We start from the raw sequence: 12,431 nt of genomic DNA, 5'->3' as shown, positions 1-12,431 counted from the left end.
ATGATTTTTATTCCTATTTTTGTTTCATTTAGGTACTCCTATCAATAAACCACCAGTTCTGGGCTACAAGGACCTTAATCTCTTCAAACTGTTTAGACTGGTATATCAGCAGGGTGGGTGTGACAATGTAAGTGTCGGGTGTTCCCGAAACTAAATGCCTCATCGTTCTTAAAGGCTGTGACTTGTGTGTGTGTTAAGTGTCATTCCTTCATGTTCTCGCTCAACAAAACATGACAGCTTACATTTCTCTTTCTTTTTGTCTTTTCTCTCCCCAAAGATTGAGAGCGGTGCTGTTTGGAAGCAAATTTATATGGACCTTGGCATTCCTATTTTGAACTCGGCTGCTTCTTACAATGTAAAAACTGCTTACAGAAAGTAAGTTCTATTGTGAAACAGTGAAAACATTGCTTTTTTTTTTTGTTGTTGCTGTTGTTGCTAATAGCATGTACAGCATTCAAGCAGTTTTTGGTAGTTTAATGGAACAGTAGTTGCCATTCTTCAGTTAATTAGCAATTTTGAGCATTTTCCATTGCCAAGGATTTAATAGATGGAGGAAAGGAGGAGTGCTCAGGGCTGCATTAGAGTTGTGCTCATTTTTTTTAATCAAGAAACATTCATTTTCAGCATACGATGATGCCATTTCAGCATACAACAACAAAAGTTATTAAAAAATACTTGGGCAAATTCAGGTTTGCAATTTATGGTTATTAATCTCAGTTGCATGCTGTTCAAGTCTTAGATGCTGCCTACAGAGAGCAGATTTTTTTTTATCAGTTTTTTTTTTTTTTAACTTCCTCACAAATGTTGATAGAGAAGGATATCAAACTGCATGTTTAAATGTCATCTTTGTTTGGATTCTGTAGATTAATAGCTTCAGAATTACATAATTAATGTATACTGCTATGGTGGATATGACAGTGTTGTGTAGTAGAACTACTACTGTAATAAAAATGTGTGAAACTTTATTCTAACACCTGCTTTTGAGTCATGCTCTTACTTTTGAAATGGAAACCTTTTAGGATTTACATTTTTTTTCAGGCTCATTTTCTAAATAAAGATTATTTTTATTATTTATTCTCCTGAAAGTTTGAACAAGAAACAATTGGGCTTTTTGAGTAGAAGGGAAGAATGAGGTTCTCTTGACTCGAACCTAAGGAAATTTGGCTGATTGAATAGGGATGAATGACTAATGACTCAACTCATGTTAATGTTGATGAAGATGAAAATGTTCAGACTATCTTCAGTGGCATTTGAAGTGGGCACATATTTAAGGTCTGTATTTTACAGAGAAGAGTATGTATCATTAAAAAAGTAAATATCTGCTAGGTTGCTGTTGATGTGAAAACAATTGTTGTATGGACACATGATAGTGTGTTGTGATTTGCATAGTTATTCTTTGAGGGAGCTGCTTCTTCACATTTCCCTCACCTGTAACTGGATTAGAGCGTGTCCACAGGCAGTTAACAGAGAGCAAGCTGATGCATGACGATTTGTTACCTTGTGGTAACTTGCTTATATGCCCATATTCTAATACTAGGCTGATCTTTGCTGTCACTCCATGTTTGCAAAACTGTGTCTATGTTCTTAGGCTTCACTGTCATGAGCTCTTACTTGAAGAGAGATGAAGTAAAATTTGTGGGAAGCAGCTGTGTGTACGTGCTGAGTTGTCTTTTTCACTGCTTGACTTCTTGTTCAGAGTTGTTTTATTTCAAAAACTGCTCTTCTGTTTTCATTTTTTTTTCCCCTGAAGTTATTGTTCTTCCCTGTGAGCAGGAAAATAGTTTTTTTTGCACTTAGATAAGCAAAAAGAAAAGCTGAAATGTAAATGAAACTCATGCTTGTTTCATACAGGTATCTTTATGGTTTTGAAGAGTACTGCCGTTCTGCAAACATTCAGTTTAGGACCATTCATCACAATGAACCAAAAGTGGTAGAAGACGTACAGAAACACGAGGAACCAATGGAGGAGAGTGTGAAAGAGGAGCAAAAAATGCCTCCAACAGAAGCAAAAAAGGAAGCAGAAGAAAATTATTCCAGCAGCGAGAGCGAAAAAGAAGAAATAGAGCTAAGATCCCCAAGGGTAAGTAGTTCAGACTGATTTCTACTTAAACCCTTTGTATATTGAACAGTTTACATAATGAGTTTTCCCTTGTGCAGCAACTGTATGTTGGAATTAGCATTCTTATAGGACAGCATTCAGTGAAGAAGAGTTGGTGTTCAGTTGTTAATTACATTTTGATTATTTCTTCACTTTCTAAACCTTCCATAGGATTTGCTAAGGCTGTGTTGGTTGTCAGTTGTGTTTCTATTCAGGGATGGTTTGAGAGCTGCTGAGAGCTGTATGTCATCAGAACAGTGTGAACCAGCAGGATAGTCCTGGTTGTGGGTGAGAACTTCCACTTGCACGTGAAACGTGAGGCTTTGTGTCAAGAAACAGGCATATCAAGGGAGTGCTGAAGCCTTAAGAATCAAAGGAAGACCCATTTCTTACCACAGAAAGAGTTGATTCTTAGCACAGTATCTCTTCATAACATACTTAAATGTTCAAGTCACTGTGCAATGTCCCTGTCAAAGATACTTCAGTAGTAAAATGATAAACCTGTACTAGAGCCCCAAGAATCAGTCTGAGAAAGTCCCAAACAGCAGGTGTCCCACTGCTGAAAATACCTCTTAAACATTCAGTATTTGTCAAGCTGACAGATTTCTGTGAAATCAACAGGTAGCTGTTGGGACTGGAGACACTAAAAGGAAGGTGTCTTGTCTCAGTCCAATATGAGCACTTGAACAGCATTGCTGTTGTTGTCAGGGACAACAGACCTTGCAGGCATCCTGCTTTGCTTTCTGGTGTTATCTCCAGCCTTTCTTCCATACAGGAGTAGTGTATTCGGAGAGCCTATAAGGAAAACAAGTGACAGTAGATTTTAACCAGGTTTTATTTGTGTTGTAGGGACGAAGACGGCTTGCCCGTGACACAACCCCTGCTAAAAAAGAGAGTGAAGATGATAAAACACAAGACAAATTAAAAGACAACAACAAGGAAAACAAAGATATAGAGGAAGCCCTCGAGAATGCAGAAAAGAAAGAAAATGAAACTCTGCTAGGAAGAAAAAGTACGCCAAAGCAAAAAGAGAAAAAGATTAAAAAACAGGAGGACTCTGATAAAGAGTCAGATGAAGATGAGGAGAGGCAGAGGGAGAGGTAAGCATTAATTTGTGTCACCTTCTTAGCAGTGTATCTGCGTCAGGGCACTTGTTAAGCAAGTGCATCCACAGAATTTGGAGGTCTGACTAGTTTCTAAAGTGTGAAAATCAGCTGGAAAGGAAAAGGAAACTGCTATTTTGGGCTTGCAGTGTTGATTATATTTGAAGGAATTACCTTTTTCTGGTAGATGGCAGGCAATATTTTTCACTTCCATCTTCTTGAAAGTCCTGCCAAGATCTGTTTAATCACACTCCTATGTAGACAACAAGTAAGACAGGCTGTTGTATGGATGGTGAGCAGCTGGGCAGTTAAAGCATAAAACATAAACAGTTAAAACATAAAGCTTCTCTGTTGTTAGTGATGACTGGTGAACGCACAGCTCACTTATTTTCATGGTTACTTAAATGTATCATTGGTAGGCAGAAGTTCAGCTAGGAAAGCAAAGGAGAAGAAAAGAGGAGTTTGAATGAAACCTGAAGATAAGTTGAAAACTATTGGATGGAGAGTTGTAGAATGGCAAAGACTGACTGACTGAACAGTGGATGGATGAGGAAAGAGTAGAGAAAAGAAATGATTGTCCAAGGGAAAATACTGTCCAGAAACGAAGTTTGGCAAGTTTAAGTGGGCTTGATCAGAAGCAAGCTATCACCTGGTGTCTCACATTGTTGCCACAGTGGTTGAGGGCATTATCTGAGTTGTTTAAGCTGGCCTGCCTGCCTTGTTTTTCTTGTCCGTGTGGCTGAATTGTGTGGGACGCAGCTGATACTGAATACTAGCTGGTGGGGTTATTTCATGTTTTCCTCTGAGGAGGTTTGAGGAGCAGGAGCAACACACAGTTATTTTAAAGAAAGCTTCACTGTTCAGCCCAGAGAGAAATATTTTAGCAGACCATAGTATGCAAAAAGGGGGTGCAGTGTGGGTGTGTGGCAGGTTGCAGTCATGTCAAGTGAGTAGGGCATCAAAGATATTTTGAGTAATGCAGGTGGTGCTCATCATCTTCATTTTTATTCTGTTTGCCACAACAGAATAGTTCATCTGTCCCTGGTGAATACATTTTATTCAAAGTAAACTTGTAGTCTTTCAGGATTTCCTCTACTGCTGACTATTCTTGTGGTTTAGCATCGCTCTAGGTTCACCCTAGCAACAGGTTATGATTGTAGGAACTACGTTTAGATATTGTGTTCCAAGGTTGGATATTGCTAACAATATGTAGGTATAGACAGAAGAGCTGTGTAGACACTTCTGATCTTGGTTAAAACTGTGGTAGTCAATATTTGTTCCATTGGAATGGTGTTAATATCTGCAACAGGATCACTGTCCTTCAAACTTCCATATGCTGTTAATAAACTTCAGGCTATTAAGCAGCGTAAGAGGAAGAGACTATTTTTTACAGTAGTGTGTCAAAAGCAATTATATTTTAAAAACTGAAGTTAGTTTTTCCTATCTTAGAAGCCAAACACTGCGTTGATTGATTCCTCTTTCTGAGTTATCTAAATTTTCTTTAAAATCCTCAGCCTGCAGAGTTGTGTTCAGGCTGGCTTTGGAGGCAGGGTGTGATGCAGAGAATGAGCATTTTTGCTGCAGTCTTCTTTCTTTGGTAGCAGCTTGGCTGTGCTAATTAAATGTTAAAACTTTGTCACTAATTAGTGGGTATTTAAAATACATTTTATTGCAGGGAGGAGATTGAGAACAAAGGAGAATCAGAAGGTGAAGAGGATGAGGAGGATACAGAACCTTGCCTGACTGGAACCAAAGTGAAAGTAAAATATGGACGTGGAAAGACACAGAAAATTTATGAAGCCAGCATTAAAAGCACTGAGACTGATGATGGAGAGGTTTTATATTTAGTGCATTACTATGGTTGGAATGTAAGGTGAGGAGATAGCATGTCTTGATTTCTAAAATGATGGTTACTTCCAAAAGATTTTGTTTTTAAGAAGAAAAAGAGAAAGATAATCAGTGGCTTGGCTGCAATGGAATTGTCAGCATGGCAGTGTTATCTGATTGTTCCATTTTTCAGTGGTAGTGATTTTGTTCATGGCATGTTGCTGTAGTATTAAAATCTCAGAATGCACTTGTACGTTTCCAAGTTTCCATCCTGCTTACACTGTGTAATCCTCTCTCCTCATAGAAGTATCCATGTAATTTATTGTGCCAGCTGGTGTCACCAGCGTCAGGCTTGAGTTTAAAGAAGCCCTGGTAATAGGGAAGATGCCTTCAATTAGAAGATACGCAGGCACTGAGATTTTGGCAACAGAATCTATTCTTGGATTCAGTGTTCCCTGTGATTATCAAGAATGGTTGTTACATGTGGGGAGGTTAGGAGAGAGCCCAGCAGCAAGGATCTAGAGAAAACAAAAAGATTGGATTCTTCTCTTGGCAGCCATGCTTTATATTCAGTACAGCTGTAGAAATTGCTAGGTTTTTTTGTTGGTTGGAAAATGGTGATTACATAAGCAAAAATATAACAGAATTAATTTATTATTATAATTATTTTTAATAAAGCCTTTCAAGTATATAACTTCAGGTGTTCCAAGTCTGTGAATTTCTGAGTAAATTGAGCAAATTCCTTTTAGTGGCAGTGTGAAGTTTGTTTGTGAGGTCGGTGTCCTTCAGACAGTTTAATGGAAATTCAGAAAAAATTACTAGATTTTTTTTTGAAACTTAATGTAATAATTTATTAGCAATGTAGTTGATCTTCCTAATGCCAGATACTCCATACATCTGTAGATCTGTGCTCTGCTTTGCTGCCTCTCTTTGGAAATGTTTTCTGTAATTTTCTAAACATCCTGTTGCAAACAGCTTTCTTGTATCTAATATGTTGTGACTTGCTTTTAGGTATGATGAATGGGTGAAAGCTGATCGCATTATCTGGCCTGTGGACAAAGGAGGACCAAAGAGAAAACAGAAGAAAAAAACAAAAGTAATACAGATGATTTCAATAAGTTTCTTGTAGTACCAGACTTATGACTATCTATGTTCCTTATTTAAAAAAAAAAAAAAGATTCAGTCCAAGCTCTGGCTTTCTAATAAATGTGCAGGGAAAAAGGAGCAGAATTTTACACCTTAATAATAAAATGTTAATTTTCTCCCTCAGAATAAAGAAGACAGCGAAAAGGATGAGAAGAAAGATGAGGAGAAACAAAAATCGAAGCGTGGGCGACCTCCTCTGAAATCTACTCTTCCATCAAACACATCTTTATCCAAAACACCGAATAGTGAAGGTAAATCAGGAGCCAGAAGTGCACGGAACAACTTGTCAGATTCCTCACCTTTGCCAAATGGAACAGAAGGTACATCTGGTGCACTCTCGTTCTGGCATGGAAGTGCATGTAAACAGTGACGTAATGCAGTGCATTGACACGACACCTTCAGTGAACAGAGTGCTTTCAGAAGCTTTAAAATCCTGCTTAACCAGTCAGTGTACAAGCAGTATGACAAAAACACATTTCTGGTGCAGATTTGACTCTGTGAAAATTAATATTTTCAATTTTGATTTTAGCAACACCTCGCAGGCAGACAAGACGTAGCTCAGGAATGTTTGATTCTGATAGAGGATCAAACGGTGAGTGATCTCAGTCCTGCGTATGTTTTTGAGGGTTTTTTTTTTAGTACCTTTTTTGAAAAGAAATTTTAAAATTATTATTTTTTACTATTATTATTATTTTTTTAACCTGCCTGTGAATTTTTATTGAGGAAGCAGGTGAATTGAAACTGCTGGAGAACACAATTTGCTCACAGGAGAGCCATGGCATGGAAGTGACAGTGCAAGTCATCCCATGTTCTTCAGCCAGAGCCTTTCAGTCTTAATCCTGAGCAGACCTAGTGGAATAATAATAGTGTTTATAATGGAAGTTAAGTCCTCAGCCTCAGTACTACATCATCCAGTAAAGAAGTTAATTATATACAAATGACAGTGATATTTCTGGTATTTCTAAGCCTCTGCAAATCAGAACTGAAGTGAAATCGCTGCCTCTTTTTAGTGTGGGTCCCTGAATAATCTTCTGGTAACATCATAACGCTGAAGTTTTATGTGGTGTGTGATTCATACAATAATTTAGCAGTGTCCACGTGGGAATCTGTACAATTATTTTTGCTACTAGAAACTGTGATACAGTTATACTGGATAATTTAGGAAATAATGCTGCCATCACTACTATTGTTGAGTAGGGGCTTGGGGTTGCAATAAGAACTGTAGTAAGTGGATTTTTTGTTGTTTTTTGGGATTGCTTGTTGTAAATTGATTTTAATTGCATAGATTACTGGAAAAGAGTTTGTAGTTGAAAAAAGTAATAGTTCTGTATTAAATGACCTAGGCTGCTTTTCCTTTCCATTTCTTCATTTCTTTGTTTTAAAATTTTTGCAGACTCTGCTTCATCTGACAGTGAGGCAGATGAATCATCTGAGAAGAACATGAATGAGGAGTTTTCTCCAGAAACTTCAGAACTGGAAAAGAATGAAAAACAAAATGATGAGAAGCTAGACGAGGAAAGCCCAAAGATTCCTCACGCACTGAGAGAAAATGACAGGACTCAAGTGCAGCCATTAGAAATCCTGAAACTGGAAGTTGAAGAAAGTGAACAGATAGTGCAGATTTTTGGGAATAAAACAGAGCAAACGGAAGAAGTCAAGAGGGAAGCTGAAAAATCACCTAAAGGAAAAGGGAGAAGGAGCAAGACAAAAGATCTCTGCTTAGAGAATGCAAAGGTTTCTCCAGGAAGTCAAGAAGAGGTGGCTAATGAGTCTCTTACAGAAAATGAAAGATTAGACATGTCTTCCTTGGACTGCAAAGAGTTTTCCAGCACTACTGAAACTGAAACAGAGCCTTCCACAAAAGATAAGAAGCTTTTGAAAAGGAAGATTTTGGAGCAGGCTTCACCTGAGAAAAGAAGTCGACGAGAGAGTGAGATGGAAGTCCCAAATATTGTATCTGATGAGAGGACCAATGAATGTACTGGGGCAGAGGAATGTAGAGGGCTGAATGCTGAAGGGTCACACAGAACTGAAAATGAAGAAATGCCATCCCTCGTGGCAGAGTCTGTGCAGCATGGGGAAGAGCTGAGGAGCGAGAACTTTCAGCGTCCGTCTGAACAGAATGATAACGTTCCCTTGAAAGATGAGGATGACACGATGCCTCACATTGGTCCCGAAACTTTGCTCTGTCATGAAGTGGACTTGGATGACTTGGACGAAAAGGAGAAGAGCAGTAGTGAAGATACGATATCAGAAAAGCCAGATCCCAATACTTCAAATCCAGCTGCCTTACCTGCTGCTGTGCAGTCGAGCTTCTCGGTGGCCTCACCTCTGACACTTAGTCAAGACGAGTCCCGCAGCATCAAGAGCGAAAGTGACATGACTATTGAAGTGGACAGTGTGGCAGAAGAATCTCAAGAAGGGCTCTGTGAGAGCGAGTCTGCTAATGGATTTGAAGCCAGCACTACGTCCAGCAATTGTAGCATAGTGGTGCCAGAAAGAGACGTTGGAGAGAAGGGTGAGCATTTCCTGGGAGGCGTCAGTCTCTGTTTGTAATGATTTCTGGACTTCTTGAAGTCTGGTATTACGTTGCTAAAGCTTACTACTTTGCTTTTTCTTCTAGCTTTTAATGTCTTTCTTGCTTATAAAAAGTGCTGGCTAATAGCAGAAATACTTGAGATGCTTTCTTTTCTTTTTCTCTAACTCATGTAGGTCAAAAAAGGCCCAGTGATAGCAATAGTGGAACGCTGGCAAAAAAACAAAAGCGTACTCCAAAGCGAACAAGTGCTGCAGCCAAAAATGAAAAGAATGGAACAGGTACATTCCTCAGGGAGATGAGGGGGAGGTTATGCTGTCACACAAACATGCATAGGGCCCACTGTTTCACTGTGACATGTTATTTCTGTTAGATAGGACTTGTGTTCCCATAGCTCATTTTTGGTGATTAGATCCAAACTGAAGAGGCTGAATTGAATGAGTCAGCGTATTTAGGCACTACAAGAGCAAAGTTTTAAAATATCAAGCTAAAATAGTAATTATCTGACGTAGAATATTCAGGCATACTTAACTGGTTATGTGGAATATTGTAATTATTGTGGGAATCCAAAATATTTGCAATATTGTGTAGCTTACGATTTTCTGTTTCTCGTTAAAGCTTCTGTGCTGTTAGTCGTGTTTTAGAAGTGTTTCAGGTTTTTAAAGCAATTTAGTAAATACACAAGCAGTGTAGAATATCTACACGATTGTGTGTTACCTGCTTGTTTTTTGTTTTTTAAATGAAACTGTTCAGTGTCTGTTTTCAATTAGAATCCCAAAATAGGAGCCAAAGGCACCTAGTGAATCTGATGCAGTTTTTTTCCAGTGTGCATTTTGGAATTTTCTGAGCAAGAAGCAACTGGTCTTTCTTAATAATTTTTCTGATTACAGCTACAGCTTTAAAACCTTGATCATTTTCATGAAATTCAAATACATTTCTCTTGCTGCAGGACAAAGCAGTGACAGTGAAGACCTCCCTGTCCTGGACAGTTCCAGTAAATGTACTCCTGTAAAACACTTAAACTCATCAAAACCACAGAAGATTTCTCGATCACCTGCAAGAGTGATTTCACCTCACATCAAAGATGGAGAAAAGGACAAACACAGAGAAAAACACCACCACCAGAATTCTTCACCTAGAGTATACAAGTGGAGTTTTCAGCTCAGTAAGATTGTTGGGTTTTTTTGTTGGGTTTTTTTTTTTTTTCAATATCAACCAAAATTGTGAAAGACAGACTTTCTTGAGGCATTGCACCTTCGGTATTTTAGAAACGTTTCGGCAGAGCTTTTGGAATTAATCCTTAAGTTTCACAGTTATGTTCACTCCTGTTTCATTTAAAATAATTATAAATTCAAAATTATCCTTTTTTCCCATTTCACTGAGGCAGGGGAGGTTTAGGTTGGATATTAGGAGGAGGTTTTTCAGCCAGAGGGTGGTGAGGCACTGGCACAGGTTGCCCAAGGAGGCTGTGGATGCCCCATCCCTGCAGGCATTCAAGGCCAGGCTGGATGTGGCTCTGGGCAGCCTGGGCTGCTGGTTGGTGACCTGCACACAGCAAGGGGGTTGGAAATGGATGAGCATTGTGCTCCTTTGCAACCCAGGCCATTTTAGGATTCTATGATACCCCCTCCCATGTTTCCCTGTTCACTTGATTCCAGATAATTTTTGGCAATCTTTCAGTGAATTTGGAATTATGAAGCCTCTGTCCACTGGAATCCCAACTCTCCTATCAAAAAAGTGAATGTAACCAAAAACTGAGGCTTTGGTGGAGTGGTCAAAGTATTAACTTGCAGTTCAGGAATTGAGACTGCTAAAATCAAGGCTGTGATTGAAGAGGTGGGGATTAGAAGCTAGGATGCTAAACAACTATTTGCTGTATCTTATCTTGGTTTTTCATTATAAATATAGCTTAAAATTAAAATTGATAAGGAGAGTTTATTGAGTGTTAGATACCTCCCTCCTCTCCCTGATGTGTTACTGTGTAAAGAAGGATGTCTTGTTTAAAGAGTGCATCTAGCAGGAAGAGTGGAATATCTGCAGTGTAACCTTTCCTCATGGGCAGCATGATTCTTACTTGTGTTATTTGCCTGCTTTAAGGGCCTTGGATTGGGGGAATTTGCAAGAAAATTCCTTCTAAAAAGAAAATTGTGTCCATCTTGTACACTCGAAGAGTTGCGTTCGTTTCTTCATCACCTCCTTTTTCTTCCTACTTTTAAGATGAACTGGACAACATGAGCAGCACTGAAAGGATCTCCTTCTTACAAGAAAAGCTACAGGAAATCCGAAAGTACTACATGTCTCTGAAGTCAGAAGTGGCCACCATAGACAGGAGAAGAAAGCGGTTAAAAAAGAAAGACAGAGAAGGTAACGTTCAGTTTTGCTTTATGGACTTAAATGATCTCCACAGGTCCCATCCTGCCCCTATTATCCTGTGTGATTCTGTGTATGCTTCCCCTGAGATTTTCAGCATTTTTCATGAGAATACAGAACCTGAAGCAATTATTGGACAGCATTCTGGGGGAGAAAAAGTGGTATCTGTTATCTTTCATATATGTACATGTTTAGAAAGTGTATCTTTGACTTTCCAGAATGTGAACCTAGCAAAAACATTTACTGACTGTATTATAATTGTCCTTTGGAAATGTGGAATTTCCAGGGAAATCATGAGGAGAGTTTTAAGAAGGGAAGATTGAGGTTGGAAGTCAGGGGGAAGTTCTTTGCTATGAGAGCAGTGAGGTGCTGGAACAGCTGCCCAGAGAGGCTGTGGATGCCCCGTCCATCCCTGGAGGTGTTCAAGGCCAGGTTGGATGGGGCCCTGGGCAGCCTGGGCTGCTGTGAGATGAGGAGGTTGGTGGCCCTGCGTGCGGCAGGGGGTTGAAGCTTCATGATCCTTGAGGTCCCTTCCAACCCGGGCCATTCTGTGATTCTGTGTTTTGAGTCAGCATAGTAAACCATCTAATGGATTGTTGCAGTTGGTGTGTGATGCAGGAAGGATAAGGTCACTCATCGAGTTTATGTGAGTATAACAACAGAAAGAGTTGCCAAAAATTCACCCGTTTCTGCAACACGCCAAATCTCCAAGGTCTTTTTAATATGTATTAAGTATAGGCACCTTCATTCTCACTTGTGCTTTCGTCATCCGATGCTGACATGTTCTCTGTCTTCAGTGTCTCATGCAGGAGCATCCATGTCATCTGCTTCATCAGACACTGGAATGAGTCCATCGTCGTCCTCCCCTCCACAAAATGTGCTTGCTGTAGAATGCAGGTGATACACGTTGCTCTGCCTTGCCAGCAGCTTGCTGCCATGGACTTCAATCCTGACATTCAGCCACAGAAAGCACTCGACTGGTTTGACATTGCCAAGTATATCCTGTACACACTTCCACTGCTGGACTGTATCTGTTCTCCCCTCCTTCCCTCTCTTTTGTTGTTGTTGTTTTGTTCTGTTTTTAAGTTACCGTTCGGAGAAATTAAGCTCATTGAAGGTTTGTAGGCACAACTTGACATGCTTGTCATCGTGTTTGTTTCTGTTTTGTTTTTGTTAATGCAGAGCAAGGGCACTTATCAAATTTGAAAAGTTATGTCCAATGAAGCATTCAGGTGTTCTCGGGTAACCTTAGAGAAGCAAGTGCACCAGGTAGAGACATCAGAGTATTATCCAAATGAACTGAGTAACTGCTGCACTTTCACCGAGCCGTGGTAACTCGGTGAGTAGTTCC

The 12,431-nt window shown here is 39.5% G+C and overlaps 1 protein-coding gene across 1 annotated transcript in view; it reads left to right on the top strand.

Annotated features, from left to right (window-relative positions):
- Positions 1–11,981, top strand: part of ARID4A (AT-rich interaction domain 4A) — a gene marked incomplete at both ends in the record, with an annotated part of 41,767 nt that extends 29,786 nt beyond the window's left edge. Inside the window, 13 exons of the mRNA XM_079537493.1 lie at positions 33–127; positions 278–375; positions 1,852–2,080; positions 2,948–3,198; positions 4,877–5,074; positions 6,040–6,124; positions 6,299–6,494; positions 6,704–6,766; positions 7,568–8,692; positions 8,887–8,991; positions 9,660–9,875; positions 10,928–11,074; positions 11,878–11,981. Coding sequence (XP_079393619.1) covers positions 33–127; positions 278–375; positions 1,852–2,080; positions 2,948–3,198; positions 4,877–5,074; positions 6,040–6,124; positions 6,299–6,494; positions 6,704–6,766; positions 7,568–8,692; positions 8,887–8,991; positions 9,660–9,875; positions 10,928–11,074; positions 11,878–11,981 — 2,912 coding nt within the window. The remainder of the gene's footprint in view (positions 1–32; positions 128–277; positions 376–1,851; positions 2,081–2,947; positions 3,199–4,876; positions 5,075–6,039; positions 6,125–6,298; positions 6,495–6,703; positions 6,767–7,567; positions 8,693–8,886; positions 8,992–9,659; positions 9,876–10,927; positions 11,075–11,877) is intronic.
- Positions 11,982–12,431: the final 450 nt, after the last annotated feature.

Source organism: Tetrao urogallus, assembly GCF_951394365.1.
Source record: "Tetrao urogallus genome assembly, chromosome: 6".
NCBI classification, from domain to species: domain Eukaryota; kingdom Metazoa; phylum Chordata; class Aves; order Galliformes; family Phasianidae; genus Tetrao; species Tetrao urogallus.
Note: the sequence above shows the minus strand (reverse complement) of the source record. Positions and strands in the feature narration are given on the sequence as shown.